Genomic DNA, 16,541 nt, shown 5'->3' with positions numbered 1-16,541 from the left:
TATTTCAAACCTTTCCTTAGTTGTTTGATCTGACAGCTGACTCGCCCAAAGACTCACAGCAGCGTTTCCCAAAAACTGTCCTGGGGACCTAAAGAGGTGGACTTTTTGAGGGCAGGGCAGGGCAGGCTTGCTTGCTATTGATGTGATTTGAGGATGTGCGCTTTGCTTGTTATGTAACTTTACTATTGCTATTTTTACAGATCCACATGCACTTTTTGAATACGCAAATACACTTTCCACAGTTGTAAATGTTAGGGATTTCTGAATATTTGCGCATAAATCTTTGTACATTTGTTCAAATTGTAGTTTTATTTGTGAGCTATGTTGAATATATTTACAGATCATATTTATTTATTGATTTATGGTTAATATTTGTGAAATATTTATACAGTTTCACAGATTATGGTTTAATTTGTAAAATGTATATACATATTTCTGGACTATAGTTTTATTTTAATATATTCACACATCAAAGTTGTATTTGTGAGTTATGTTGAATATACGCACGGATCGTGGTAGACACATTTACAGAATAAAGAAACAAATCTCACTCCGTACGCAAATGGAACGAAACTGAACAGTTCGCGCAGGCGCGTTTCATTGTTTTGACTGAAAATGCCGTCGGTTTCGAAAACGGCGGCGAACGCTTCTCCTCAAACCGAGAAACCAACCCACTATACGTAAGTAAAGCAAACGTTAAATGGACAGGCTTATTCCTTAAAATATCGTGCATCTTTTATGTACAGAATATTGTTTTATAGTTGGACTGCTTGATATTTCTTCACTCGTAGTGCAGTAAAACATGGTGCTTTTCCTTTTGTAAAATCTTCCCAATGCACGCAGTTAGCCTAGCGCTATCTTGCTAGATACATATTCAAATTGATACAGTAACTGCATTTTAACAACTACGTGTGTATAATTGTATTGTGTGACCGTGAAAATGTTCCACATAAAAAAGAGGCGTAACATTAAAAAGCGGAATTCGCAGGAACTTGGTTGGTGGTTAACGTTAGCTAGCCAGTCAACGTGCTAGCGTGGACTGGGTAACGTTAGCGAAGTTGAATGGTTTGCCAGCCAGCAGTGTTATCCTTTTCCTCTTTCCACCTCGGCCTTATTTGCTGTCTGTCTACGCATATGTTTTGACGTACGTTCTGGTTGTTTGATAGAATGCAACGTCGAAAATCTTGCGTGGATTGTATGTGAATGGTCAAGGTAGATAACTACTCTAGCTATCACTACCAAGTAGTTTTATCAGTTCGAGTGATTGTAAAATTCAGCTACATAACTAGCTAGTGTCAATCAAATATTCGTTGTAGATGGTGTAAACGTTTATCTCCTTACCTTTTAGTATATATATTGTTTACTTTAAATTTCAAATAGCGAAACTGTAATATTTATATCAAGGTTAATGTGATATTTCCCTTGAGCTTTGGACTCCGATACTTTTTTACACGATGTCAGGTGGTGTCTTTCATTAACACCGCCTTTGTCTTTCCATTTCGCAGATATTTGAAGGAGTTTAGGACCGAACAGTGCCCTCTCTTCTTGCAGCACAAGTGCACACAACATAGACCTTTTACATGTTTTCATTGGCATTTCCTAAACCAGAGGCGACGACGACCGATTAGAAGAAGAGATGGAACTTTTAACTACAGCCCTGACGTTTATTGCACAAAATATGACGAGACAACGGGCATTTGCCCAGATGGAGAGGAGTAAGTGTGAAGCTTCAATTTATTTTCTTCTGTGAATTATTGTTGTCTGGTTAGATTGTTGCTACTGTATCATGCTTACCAATGTTGTGGCTGTTGTTCATTCCGGTTGAGAATTAACTCAATTTGTGCAGGTTGCCAGTTTAGTGAGTATACTTATAACGGTGTTGCTAATATTTTATGGATGCTGCATTGTTTCAGTAGGAAGTCAGATTAATGCGAATTCCTGAAATGAATGATTCTCGTTGCACAGAATTCAGCTCTCACTACGAGCTTGGTGATGACCTAGCTTGAACATGGTGTTGTTGACTTGTCTATTGTTCGAGCTAATGTCGATCCGCATGGCCTCCTATGGCCCCGGAGTGGGACGACAGACGTTCTCAATCATGCGGAACCAATTTAATGATTCAACCACATTCATTGTCATTTCATGGATGTTTTTTTTGTAATTCTCGCTGGACACGTCTGTTTTGAGCTGCAGAGTGGGGTTGAGCTTCTTCCTCCAGTTTGCGAGGAAACGATGAACACACCCCCTGTTTTCTTGCTCATGATTGAACCGCCTTTGCACATAGCCTTCTCCCATTGGTCGAACAAGCAATGTTTATTGTTCACGAGTCCGTTGAAAATGAGGTCGCTTTGAACGAGTTTCTGCTTTGTATTTGTATCCTTAATGTTGTCAAAAGTACTTAATACATGGACGTGTCTGGTTTTTACCACCTGCACTTATGTCATTATGTTAATTGAATCCTAAGAAGCATGAATTGATACTTTTCTGTGTGGTTTCATGCAAGTACAATTCAAGTATCAGCTCAGCCTAAGCATAACTACTATTTTATGGTAATTAATAGAGATACTGAGGGGTAGAAATGGAGTATGCAAGTCTTATATATATATATATATATATATATATATATAATATTCTTGCTCTATTATTTTATGGCTACTGCAGCATTTTTAGGCCCAACCCTCAAAGCATCAGCTAATTTCACTTAATCAGAGGAACATATTTTGAATGTTTGGGGTATGCCACTTCAGCTCATTCTTAGAACTGTAGTTTTCGTTACTGGTGTGACATCAATCTACTGAAAATGAAAGTAACAAAGAATAGGCCTTATGAGCCTACATATTGTGTCTTTACCAATCATGATAAATAGCATAAACAAATGGTAATAGCCTAAAATATTTGTGACATGATATAGCGTGTCAGGTTGGGCAGATACACTTTGCCACTTGAGATTACATATGAGAAGGCGTGTGGTGGTGCGGATAGACACCAAAGGAAGCATGAATTAAATTAATAAATTAGCAGTTCATCTGCATCTACCTAAAATAAAAGCTACAGTATTCAGTTACCAGGTGTAACAAAGTCACAGGGTTATTGTAGAAAAAAACACACACAAAACAGAATGCTACCCTGTAGTGAAGGGGGAACCTACATATCAGGATATTATTTTTGACGATATATCCTATTCACAATATATTATTTATGCTATAGTTGCCAGTACCTACACCAAATCTCCAGTATTTTTCCTTCATAGAGAACAAGCTATCTTCTTTTTGAATAGGGAGCCAATTGCAATTCTTATTGTATCAGCACTTATGTATTGAAATAGAATTGTGAAGTCCCAGGCATTTCCCAGCTCTACTAACCTGTCCTGAGTAATATTACAAAATGCCCATGCTTGGCCTACTGGAGCATTGGTGCTTGTTACTATACTTACTGACAGCCCTATCAGTTAAAATGGAAATGTTAATATTTTTATTTTATTTAACTAGGCAAGTCAAATTCTTATTTTCAATGATGGCCTAGGAACAGTGGGTTAACTGCCTTGTTCAGGGTCAGAACGACAGATTTTTACCTTGTCAGCTCAGGGATTTGTTCTTGCAACCTTTCACTTACTAGTCCAATGCTCTAACCGCTAGGCTACCGGCCACCAGATGTGTTGATTGGGGATTTTACAAGTCTCCCTACAAAATTAACAGAATTAAAGGTTCACTGAAAGGAAGCAAGCTATACAGCTAATAACCGTAGCCTATTTAATAAGACAGGATAGATGTTCTAGATTATATCTTGAGAAAGATGCTGTTCAACATTAAGAAGAACAGCTCTGAAACGTGATATTCAAGCCACTTCTATAATTTGGGCCTATTTGTGTCGGAGCACCATAAAGAAATTGAGTAACTCGAGACGTCTCACTCACTAGTTAAATGACAATCATGAATGGCACAGGTCTGGTTAAAGTGTGTTGGTCAGATCCACATTTTAGTCATATCTAGAGGTAGAGACTAGCTGTGATAAAAGTATTTGTGGCAAATGTGTAGCATACTGAATACTTTATAGTGGTTTATCATTGAGAGGTTGAGTTCCAGTTTCCTATATCAGTGTATTTGGAATTTCACAGCAGAAAGTAAACGATGTTCCTCAATTCAACCTGGTGTTATATTGAAAGTTCTATACAATATACATATATATACAATATTTAAACTCTGCCTGAAAGCGAGCACTTGCACTCTCTATTCCTCATTCTACCAGTGGCTGCTCTCTTCTCGTGACATCACATCCGTTGCCATGGTTACTGCTGCGGAGTAAGAAGCTTTTTGCTGTATTTGAGGAAATTATTTGTTTTCAATGTGAATTTGAGCACATTCATAGCGATGTATTATTTCTGTTCAATTCCTCACCATACATCAAAGCCTGTGAGAGCGCTGTATCTATAAAAGGCGTTGCATTCCTCTGACTCCCACTGTGGGCATTGGCAACATTTTTGTTTGTCTGATGTGCATATTAAGCACCAAGAAGAACGGTTGCCACTAATACAGGGAGGAAGACTGATATCTCTCATTATGCTCTGTAACTCATTCCTTTAGCCTCGGTCTGTTTCCTTTCAATTAAAATCTGTGGAATGACTTCTTAGGATAAGCACAGCATAGAATTCTAGAAACATAGGATAGAGCAATTTTTTTACATTTTTTTTTTTTTTTTAATGCAGATTGTATCTCTGTCACATCCAATCCTGATAATTTTAACAAGGAAGTCTGCATTTGTCTAATCATCGCTTCTTTTCCTGTCTAGCTGTCCTTATTTGCACCGGACCACTGGTGACACAGAGCGCAAGTACCATCTTCGCTATTACAAGACTGGTACCTGTATCCATGAAACTGATGCCCGCGGACACTGCGTGAAGAACGGCCTACACTGCGCCTTTGCCCATGGCCCACATGATCTCCGCCCCCCCTGTCTACGATATCAGGTGATCTATCATGCCTTTAGTAACAACTCTGTTCTCAAGGTGTCATACCATCAACAAACATGTGAATAGGCTTGTTAAGCCAGTTAGCTGACTACACAACGATAAATCATGCAAGGTCTAACCATCCACTGACAAAATGTACCAACTGATTCCATTCGTACATCATAGTTTTAATGAAGTTCTTAAATTTACCCGTAGACTATATTTTTGAAGCTGTCAACCCCTTCTCTACCATTGTTAGTGTTACTTTGATTCAACTTCGTACGTCTAGCTGTGTCCGCTGAAGTGATAATAGTCTGTATCCACTCCAGTACATGCCTATACATGGCAGTGGGAGAATGAAGCGTGTTCATCTATTTTCTTAGCTCAATTAGTCTGCCTGATGCCTCTCAAATTGGCTGGGGCTAAGAGCAGATGAAACCACAATTTTATCTTCATTGACATCGGTCATAGTGTACTTATTGCCAGGGTTGATGTTGGTTTTGTTGAGTACCATATACTGTGCAAACAATTAGTGTTAAATTAAAGTGTTATTGTTATTTCTTTAATGGGATGAAAGATTCAGTGGTATGTTTGAAGTAATATCCCCCACATCTCAGAGATGGATACAAAAAGTAGGCCAATATCTGTATAATGCAAGCAATGGACTTAAGCATAACATACATTTGCTATTTTACTATGAATCATGTGTTCACATTTTAAATACCCGTCACTGGAAAATAGCAATACCCTGTCCGACATCACATTAAGGAATGGGAGCTTGAATTAATTCAACAAAAACGACACTAAATGTGGTATCAGAGGCACGCTCAAGCGTTGCCTAGCAACTGTTGAGCAGAACAAGTCTAAGAGCAAGGTATTACCTGAATATTCTACATTTGTCTCTTCCTCTTTTTTGTTTGTTTTGTGTAGTAGCTCTCTCACTGATCTTCTTCATGTGCACAGAGAGATCCAGGCACAGGAAGCCCTCCAGAATGGCCAGTTGGGATCTGGAGAGGGTATCCCTGATCTACAGCCTGGAGTACTGGCCAGCCAAGCCATGATAGAGAAGACTCTTACAGAGGACCCCCCGGTGGCAAGGTGAGCAGCAGACACATTGAATCTAGTGGCAGTGTCACCCAGTGCCACATTATTTTTCTATTGATTGGATTTCCTTGACCTGTTGTGTTATATTTTGGCATTAGGTCAATAACAGAATGTCTTACACTGAGTATATTTATATGCACATTAATAAATCAATATTAAACTGATTATTGCAGAGTATGGCATTAGTCATATTAACACCTTACTCTGCTTATCTTAATTGGTGTAAGATCATAATGGAAGTAAGCATACGCCGATTAAAACACCTTTATTTTGGTGCACTCGTTCTCATTATTAGGACATGTAAATGCTTTAATCAGATTTCAGAGGTGTGCACAAGCTTCCTACTTTTGTCGAGTGAAGTGAGTGAGTATGCATATTAAAAATAGTTTTCACATACAAACTTTGTCTGGACTAAGAATCGAAATGTTTTCGCTGGTAGAGCATTTACTTGTATATATATTTTTAAAAAAAAAAAAAATTCTGCATTCATCAAAGTCCCGTCAGGTAACCTGATTTCAGATGTCCATGTAAACAGGATTATTAGGGAACTCTTTCTTGAAAAGCATGTACATTTTTAAAATCGAGATTATATTAATCTGACTATCCACAATAATTGTTTGTTGTGTACATGCAACATACTCATTGTGTGCTTTCCTTCCAGACACCAATTTTGTTTTAGCGAACTACAAAACAGAGCAGTGCACCAAGCCTCCACGCCTATGCAGACAGGGCTATGCCTGCCCTCACTACCACAATAGTAGAGACAGAAGACGAAATCCACGCAAGTTCAAATACAGGTAGGAGATTAGGACTGTCTAACAACAAAGAGAATGCATTTGACAACTGTGTAATAATTCTGTAATATGTAGTTAACCTCTTGAATGATGTGTCAGGTCAACTCCGTGTCCCAATGTGAAACATGGGGATGAGTGGGGCGAGCCATCGAAGTGTGACAGCGGAGACGGCTGTCAATACTGTCACTCACGCACTGAACAGCAGTTCCACCCAGAGGTAAGTGGGACATTTGACACTTTTTTTATAAATGCTTAGCACATTTTGTCTCTTGCAATGGGGAATCTGTCAAACCTTGTTTTGGAAAAATGCCACAGTTATGAGCAGAGAACCTGTCTTTCTCACTTCAGATCTACAAATCCACCAAATGCAATGACATGAGGCAAACTGGTTATTGTCCTAGAGGGCCATTCTGTGCGTTTGCGCATGTAGAAAGTAAGTGAAGCTCCTCAAAATAAGGCAACGCTGTCTTGCTTTTTGGCAACTTCTCAAACTTAAAACCTCCTGTCTGTGATTGTGTATTTTTTCAGGAATTCCCTCCACGGAAGAGACCATGAACTTGTTGCTAACAGCGATGCAGTCGGGCTCCCAGGCCAAGCTGGGCTCTCAGCAGTATTCAGAGTGTCCGGTCAGCGAGTGGGGCAGCAGTGCACACTCCATCAGCAGCATCAACAACGGCCAAGTGGGGAATGTATGTGATCTGTTACTACTCCCTCTCTGCTTCTCTCCACTGTCTTTTACAAAGGCATCTCAGTTTGAATGAAAAACATGCCGTCTATAGATTAGACCCTGAAAAGACATTTAAGCTGTTAACTTTCCTTATTTGTTACACCTTTGTTTTGTATATTCTTGTCATTTTATGTTTCCGTTCTTCTGTTTTCTGTACTTGCCTTGTATTTCACTAGTCTGTAACATCATTTTGTTTCTGGTAGTACTAGTGCACCAAGAAATATACAGCGTAATTCAAATTAATATAGGATTCAACAGAAACCAAACTTTAACAATTTAGTGTCATTTTCTCTGAAGCCAATATTCCATCTAAACATCTTCAGTTATCATCTGCTCTCTGGCCTCGTTAGGAAAGCTGGGCTTGTTTGGCTGGCTCTAAAACCCTATTAAGATCATGTGTACTTCTCTCCCTCAGGTTTCATATTCTAATAGTCCGACTGTAACGCCAAGCTCAGGAAGCAACAGTTCATTGTCCCCAATCGGACCCATCGGCAGGTCCAAATGCTTAACTAATGGTAGCTTATGTTCAGAGTCCACCACGTCAAGTGTGTCATCTCTGACGTCTAACTATCCCAAAGCGCCGGGCTTTGAACGCGAGGATCAGGTACTACAATAAGACTGCTCTCTCTCTTTCCCCGTCCTTATGGGAAGACCCCTGTACTCCGCTTAGTGTAGGGCCTGACCCACTGCTATATACACTTTGGTCATAGTTTCCATTATTTTGATTTATTTCTATATTCAATTATTTGTCAGTCACTTTTTTTATGTTGTCATTTTCTATAAATTTGTGACGACTTGGTGAATACTGAAATTAACAACCAAGGCAAAAATAAATAATAGTCTACCCATTCCAGGTCAAATTCAGTGTTGTGCTTAACATTTTATGAACCTAGATTAGACATTGTTTGGATATGTGACTTGTATTCATGTTATATATTAGTTATAAAACAAATGTCTGCTTATTTAGTTTTAGACTGTCTTAATGGGTTGTGGTGATGACATTTTCTCTTTTTTGATAGGGCTGCAGATGACTGATTTATTAACTGAATTTTCTTCACTTTTAAGAAAGGTGTTGGCTTTCTAAGACCCAGCCAATTGCTGGGTTTAAGTGTTGGGTCATGTGAATGTGCTGTCTGTTTTCAGATAAAGAACTATAAGGGACATATCGATCAAAAGATGATGGACCAAGACAAGCAGGTGAATAACTTAAGCATTTGTCATTGCCTTTGTATTTCTAGAGGCTAGTGACCGTGTTTCCCCTATATTAATTTATCGCCAGTCCAAAAAATATGATTTATGGAGAATCATTTTCATTTTAAGTGTAAACTTAAATGACAAAACCAGATATAAAGCATGTAGAAAAGATAATGGAGCTATATATTTCTTTAAATAAGATCATCTTTGAGAACTAATAATCACCAAAAATAAAAACTATACAGTCAGGGAGAGTATAAAATTCCAAAAATGGCATGGGACCCCCATTGATATGTTCATGTTTGAGTCACTGATAGCATAAGCCATGGCAAAATGTGTAGAATTGCAGGAACTTTCCCCTGTTTATTTTCAGCATAGGTGGCAAACACTGTTTGTGATATGTAGAACATGTTCTATTTAAAGGTATTCCTGTGGAGGCAAAGGGGTTTTGCTGTTATAATTTCAAAGTCATTGGGATCCGTCCAATCGACTTGATAAAAAGGCCTATTCATGATCTCCCATCTAAAGCATATGACCAGGCACGGTATCTGTGGCTTGTCCTCTTAACCGAGCACCAATGTAGTAAAGCTAAGTATTGCTCAAAATGACACTATTAATGAAACAATGCCTTGCTATGTACGCCTCTTTTACAGACACACAATAGTGTATTCTCTGGGATGAACCCATTGGCATCCAGCATTACCTCCAGTATAGAATCTAGCCTGGCCTCTAGTATTGGATCAGATAGTTCCTCACCCACCACCTTATCAACAATGAATGCAAAAGCAACCCCATTCTATCCTGGGAGCAATACTGTGGAGTCAGTTATAGGTAAGTGTACTTGTATTGTACAAACTTGTTTGAGGGGTGAATGTACCTCTTTATACAAGGAATACTTATTTTCCTAATAAAAAAAAGTTACTTGCCTTTTCTTTCAGGTTCTGCACTTGACCTGAATTTTTGTGACATCAATGTTGCCTCTCTTGATAAAGAGTTTGAGGAGCAAGAAAACAACAGTCTTGGTTTAAGTAAGCAAACCTTTTTTGAAATATTGAACACAATTGACTGAAGTGTGTTCTATAATTTTAAATTGCGAAGTTGATTTATGCTTCCCATTGCCCTCTAGGTCAAAGGATGCTGGGAGGATCTGCTCCGGTCAACATTCCTGGCTCCTTTGCACGGTCTTCTTCATTGAATTCCAACTCATCGCTCTCTGCCTCCCCTCTGAGCTCTCTCTCCCAGTCCCTGTCCCAGTGCCTGTTGTCAGGAATGGCTCCACAGCAGACTCAACCTCAGGGCCTGCTAACCAAACCTGAGCATGGCCTTCTGGGAACACCTACCTCCTCTCAGAACTCTCTGGGTAAGTTAACAATATAATATTTACTAGCAATCTTGACAAACATGCAAGAGTAAGCATTATTCTTTTACTTATGAGGCATCATCAACAATTTTATAAATGCAACACTTTTTTGTTTTTGTGCTTTGACATGAAACAATTGTCCTGATCCACCTTATAGGTTTGAATGGGGGAGCTAGCAGCATATGGGACTTTGTGAGTGGCAACTTCTCTCCCAGCCCATCACCAGTGTTCAGCAGCCTGGGCTCCACCACTGTGAGCAGCAGCGCTGATCTGAACCGGCTCTTCAGGGAGCTGGACGAGGCCAAGAGGAAGATCAAGCAATGGGAAGACGCGTGGCACCAGGTCAAGCAGGTCAGTCACTAGACCCATGCAAGAACTATGACATGAACTAAAGGCACTGTCTCCGTAAGCAATACATCCCGACCCTTGTTAAACCAATTATATATTTGACATGTCTGTCTGTTCCAGGCATGTGAGGCCTGGCAGAAAGACTCCCATGATGCAAAAGAACAAGCAAAGTCAGCCGAGGCGGAGCGGCAGCTGGCAGAGCAGACGCGAGAGGACACGGAGCGCAAGCTGAAGGAGCTCCAGGGGGACTTTGACGTGCTGTGTCGCTCCCCTGGCACACCCCTGCTTAGAAGCTATGGAGACCTGGACCAGCTCCCTCTACCAAAGCTCCACTCCATCCAGAGCCAGCTGCGCACTGATCTAGACCTTATAGACGGGGTAAGACGGGCCAGATACTAAGCACATTGTTATTTATAGTGATCAGGATATACATTATGGCAGACTATTTAGCCTAGTGAAGCATAAAAAAAAATATATATATATTTTTTTAAAGATCTTTCTAGGAATCATTGTATTGAGTTATGTTGCGAGTAGTTTCTGATACAACCTCTTCTCTTCCCAACACAGGTATTATATCAGCTTCAGTCAAAGAAATGTATAGTTTGCCAAACGCATGATCGTTGCATAGTCCTGCAGCCTTGCCAACATTATGTACTTTGTAAGAACTGTGCACCTAGTAAATCAGAATGTCCATACTGTAAGACAAAAATATTGAAGTGGTGATGTACAATTATTCAAGGTACTACTTAAGGAATTTGCCCTTTGAAGAACTACTAATACATGCTTACATTTTATAAATAGCATTTTGTTTCACTTTCATATAGTAATTCAATTAATAGTTTAATTTGAACTACATAAATGGTGTTTGTTAAATCAAGTACTTAAATGTAATGTTATTTTGTATTGTAAAGGATCACTTACATTTTCCAAAAAGTTTGGGCATCCATTTTTCAAGTGGGCCTAATTTGACTTTATCACTGAAACACATCAGTCAAACATTATTATTAGTTTTGCGATCATCTTTGTGAAGATTGATTTCTTGTAAAGCACTTTGTTGACCTGGGAATTTGTTAAAGGGTATTTTAGAAATTAGCTTTGAGCTGTTTTTGTTAGATTTATATATATTTTTTCTTAATATGCTAATGTGTCTCGCTTTTGTGTGTACTGTGAAACATACTAGAATATTTCATGTTTCCTATTGTTAAATCATGGTATAGTTCTATATATCTTGTTAGTTTTCATAGAAAAGTGCTAAACAATAGTTTCTACTTTTCATTCTTTAATTTATACCTTTCTGTCAAAGTACACACTTTTGAATGCATTTTAGGCATAACCAGCAGCTGTAATCTCAGTAAGGCACATTTATGCTAAAGCAGTTAGGAAATCAATTACTGTGTCTTTGTGATTACTGAATTGTTCATTATGTAGTTGTTAGAGGAGCATGTCTTGATGTACATAAGTCTGACATGGTGAATTTGATAGGATTCCTACTAGCTCTCAAACATGTCTAGAACTTATCTGATACTTGGCTTCTACTCTAGTCTCAAGTGCCTTGCCTTAGATGATAACCATGACCATCGATTCTTAGAGGATTGTTGTAAAAGCAGACACAGGTAGTCAAAGCCTCTGCACATATATCTACTTAATTTTGTTACTTTGCATCATGTGTATTGCCCAATCCTATGTCAAAGTATTTCCTCAGATTATAGTTGTATGAAGATATACATCTTGTCAGTGCCTGTGTCCTGACTTCACGCATATAAAACAATATATTTTCCTTGTCTACACAGGCAATGGTGCTTTTTGATGCGGCTTCAGTATAATTTCAAATGACCATTTTTGATTTAGTGTTTGGGAGTATGCAAGCAAGGAAACAACTCTGGTCTTGTTTGTAAACAAGATAAACAGGCTCCGCTATACATTTTAGACTGGTGTTTGTTGTAAGGTGCATCATTGGTGTTGAACCTGTAAGTTGTGTTTTCAAATATGACAGTGTAATGTGCTTAGCTAGGTTAATCTAATTGAAATGACCTTCTACTGTGTTCAAAATGTATTTTTCCTCACTCTATATCTTGGTCCTTTTAATATTTGCAGCAATTAGTATGTTCAGTAGAAAGAACCTTATATATTCCCAGGTACACGATTTGTAACTTAGTTTGAAAAATTGAGAAATACAATTGATTACATTTACATGGATGGTAATTCAGAGAAAAACAAAACTTGTGTTTCTCCTAAAATAAAAAAGGTATTGTGATCCCTCATGTTTATCAAGTTAAAATGGCAGGTGCAACAATTTTATTGCATGTCTTATAATTGTCATACGTTAACCAGCTACAAATCTAGATCACTGCCAGATATATTTGTATTGTCAGTCTAGCATACTGTAGAGTCGATCACTTCACTTTTGCAAGCTTTGTTGCTGCTGAAAGATGTATACATGTAGTTGTAATGAATTTAGATTCTTGAATGTTATTGTGCATATACAGTTCAGACATCTGTACGTCATTTTACTTATATACACACACACACACACAGTGGGGAGAACAAGTATTTGATGCTCTCCTCATATTATTTTGATATACTGCTGATTTTGCAGGTTTTCCCACTTACAAAGCATGTAGAGGTCTAATTTCTATCATGGGTACACTTCAACTGTGAGAGACCGAATCTAAAACAAAAATACAGAAAATCACATTGTATGATTAAGTAATTAATTTGCATTTTATTGCATGACAAGTATTTGATACATCAGAAAAGCAGAACTTAATATTTGGTACAGAAACTTGTTTGCAATTAGAGATCACATGTTTCCTGTAGTTCTTGACCAGGTTTGCACACACTGCAGCAGGGATTTTGGCCCACTTCTCCATACAGACCTTCTCCAGATCCTTCAGGTTTCGGGGCAGTCGCTGGGCAATACGGACTTTCAGCTCCCTCCAAAGATTTTCTATTGAGTTCAGGTCTGGAGACTGGCTAGGCCACTCCAGGACCTTGAGATGCTTCTTACGGGGCCACTCCTTTTTGGAGTTGCCATGGCTGTGTGTTTTGGGTCGTTGTAATGCTGGAAGACCCAGTCACGATCCATCTTCAATGTTCTTACTGAGGGAAGGAGGTTGTTGGCCAAGATCTTGCAATACATGGCCCCATCCACCCTCCCCTCCAATACGGTGCAGTCGTCCTGTCCCCTTTGCAGAAAAGCATCCCCAAAGAATGCTTCCACCTCCATGCTTCACGGTTGGGATGGTGTTCTTGGGGTTGTACTCATCCTTCTACCTATAAACACAGCGAGTGGAGTTTAGACCAAAAAGCTCTATTTTTGTCTCATCAGACCACATGACCTTCTCCCATTCCTCCTCTGGATCATCCAGATGGTCATTGGCAAACTTGCGACGGGCCTGGACATGCACTGGCTTGAGCAGGGGGACCTTGCGTGCGCTGCAGGATTTTAATCCATGATGGCGTAGTGTGTTACTAATGATTTTCATTGAGACTGTGGTCCTAGCTCTCTTCAGGTCATTGACCAGGTCCTGCCGTGTGGTTCTGGGCTGATCCCTCATCTTCCTCATGATCATTGATGCCCCACGAGGTGAGATCTTGCATGGAGCCCCAGACTGAGGGTGATTGACCGTTATCTTGAATTTCTTCCATTTTCGAATAATTGTGCAAACAGTTGTTTCCTTCTCACCAAGCTGCTTGCCTATTGTCCTGTAGCCCATCCCAGCCTTGTGCAGGTCTACACTTTTTTATCCCTGATGTCCTTACACAGTTCTCTGGTCTTGGCCATTGTGGAGAGGTTGGAGTCTGAGTGTGTGGACCGGTGTCTTTTTTACAGGTAACGAGTTCAAATAGGTGCAGCTAATACAAGTAATGAGTGGAGAACAGGGGGGCCTCTTAAAGAAAAACTAACAGGTCTGTGAGAGCTGGAATTCTTACTGGTTGGTAGGTGATCAAATACTTATGCCATGCAATACAATGTGATTTTCATTTTAGATTCTGTCTCTCACAGTTGAAGTGTACCTATGATAAAAAAAAGTCCAGACCTCTACATGCTTTGTAAGTAGGAAACACTGATTTTGCAGGTTATCAAATACTTGTTATCCCCAATGTGTGTGTGTGTGTGTGTAGATATATCTCTATCAAAATGGCGTCCTAACAATGACTCTTGTTACCTAACATTCAGAGACGTGTTATGGCGTCTAACATTTGGTATACCAAGTTTATAACTTCTATAATGTTATAGTTCAAGTAAAGTACCACTTAAACAAAGACTCATTAGATTAAAATGTTTTGATTTTTGTTTTAGTCAGTCACAAGTTTGGGTACTTTTGTGAATCTTTGAAACATTGTTACAGGCCAATCAATGTACTGCTATAGAATGTCTCGATTCTTAAATTGGTTGGAGAATCCTAATAAAGCTACTGGGCTACAGTAAATGCTCTCCCCAATTTTTAATATCACAGGTTTTTTGTATTTTTCCTGTCATGCCAACTAAGTTAATGTGAACTTGACTCAAATGAACCAAAGTGGTGTGGTAGTTTGTTCTTGTAGTTACTTTAAAAATATGTATTGAAATGTACAATTAGTATAACATTCTCTTCAATGGTTCAATGACAAAGAACTATGCCAACTGCTTTTGCTGACAACAATAGTAATGGACTTTACCAAAGACCTTTATTGCTATTATGTTTCCTTTTAATTTAAAAAAAACTTCATTTTAGTAATCTAAGCAAATTGTTAACCTAATTTGAAACAAACCAAACCTAACACCTAATATAGATTTGGTGTGCATTTACAGAAACTAATGGCATCACTGCTTTTTTGTAAAACAAATGACTGTGGTCAGCAGCATACACATCATTCTAATTGGCAGTTGTCTACAGTGAAGGAATTTCAGAAGTTAGTGACATGTTAATCTTAAGTGGCCATATAGATGAGTACCAGTGGAGGCTGCTGAGGGGAGGATGGCTCATAATATTGTCTGGAACGGAGTGAATGTAATGGTATTTGATACCATTTCACCGATTCCGCTCCAGCCATTACCACGAGCCTGTCCTCCCCAATTAAGGTGCCACTGTGATGAGTACTATTTTGAAGTATGTTTGTCTTTTCACTTTACAGCTAAAATCTCAATCAGTTTTAAATATTGATGGTTGTGCACTACTTGTATGCTGTCGCTGTCAGGAGTACAGATTATACTTTGACTGTAATGTGCTTTTGTTTTCACTTGACTGGTGTTTTTCTTTGTTTTAATTCACAATTTACTGCAGTCATTGGAAAGATGGCGATAGTGTATCATTTTGTTTATTGGTTAGATATTTGAGTGAGTCATTGACGGGTGAAATGACAACTTGATTTATTTAAACCAGCATCAATGGCAGATACAGATGTGAGTAAGTTTAAGGAGCAACTCTTATCACTCATGTGTTCTTGGTCCTTAAGCCCTCTTCAAAGTGGCATACTAAGTATACATCTCCCTTTTACACTGAATAAGAAAAAATGTAAGCTCATATTTCATAAATATGGCTCTAAATCATTCAATGTTATGGCTATATTAAACTAATGTTCTTTTACTATGGACCAATTTCGTTTTAAATTTTTTTATAAATCTGTGCCTTTTGATGTTAATGTCATATTTTACCTGGCATTTGAAGAGTATTGCTCTTTTAATGAGGGTAAATTGTTATTACATTAAAACTAAAAAATAATCAAAATTCTAGTGCCTTTAGATAATTGTATGTACCATAATCTCCCCAATTAAAATCTGTGCTGGATACATACCACTCAGATGATTAGCTTTTTCGATATTATCACTTAGCTTTGTCGCTCTGAAAAGTAAAGAATTCTGTGTAAAGAGCTTGCATTCATAAGTGATCAGAGAAGGGCCGTTTTGAACCTTAACCTTTGGGCAACCATAGAATGATGAATACTGCTTCTTCATCTCAGTCTGTATTTGCCATATCATATCACTCATAACATGCCACTATACCTACCACCAATAAATATGATTCTTTCTGTACTCATCTTTATTGGCACAAGAAAAAAAGACTTACTGTTAAAGAAAAGCACCAA

The 16,541-nt window shown here is 38.6% G+C and overlaps 1 protein-coding gene across 1 annotated transcript; it reads left to right on the top strand.

Annotated features, from left to right (window-relative positions):
* Positions 1-568: 568 nt before the first annotated feature.
* Positions 569-13,630, top strand: LOC124000431 (putative E3 ubiquitin-protein ligase UNKL). Its single transcript, XM_046306780.1, is given in 18 exon segments — positions 569-680; positions 1,506-1,715; positions 4,786-4,942; positions 4,944-4,963; positions 5,909-6,029; positions 6,031-6,043; positions 6,711-6,846; positions 6,943-7,060; positions 7,192-7,276; positions 7,372-7,532; positions 7,986-8,174; positions 8,714-8,767; positions 9,418-9,595; positions 9,703-9,792; positions 9,891-10,124; positions 10,282-10,475; positions 10,593-10,850; positions 11,040-13,630. Coding segments are annotated over 18 exon segments (2,439 nt in total). The 5' UTR covers positions 569-615; the 3' UTR covers positions 11,196-13,630.
* Positions 13,631-16,541: the final 2,911 nt, after the last annotated feature.

The sequence above is a fragment of the Oncorhynchus gorbuscha genome, linkage group LG16 (assembly GCF_021184085.1).
Source record: "Oncorhynchus gorbuscha isolate QuinsamMale2020 ecotype Even-year linkage group LG16, OgorEven_v1.0, whole genome shotgun sequence".
NCBI classification, from domain to species: Eukaryota; Metazoa; Chordata; class Actinopteri; order Salmoniformes; family Salmonidae; genus Oncorhynchus; species Oncorhynchus gorbuscha.
The sequence above is the reverse complement of the archived record's forward strand: the minus strand, read 5'-3'. Positions and strand labels throughout refer to the sequence as shown.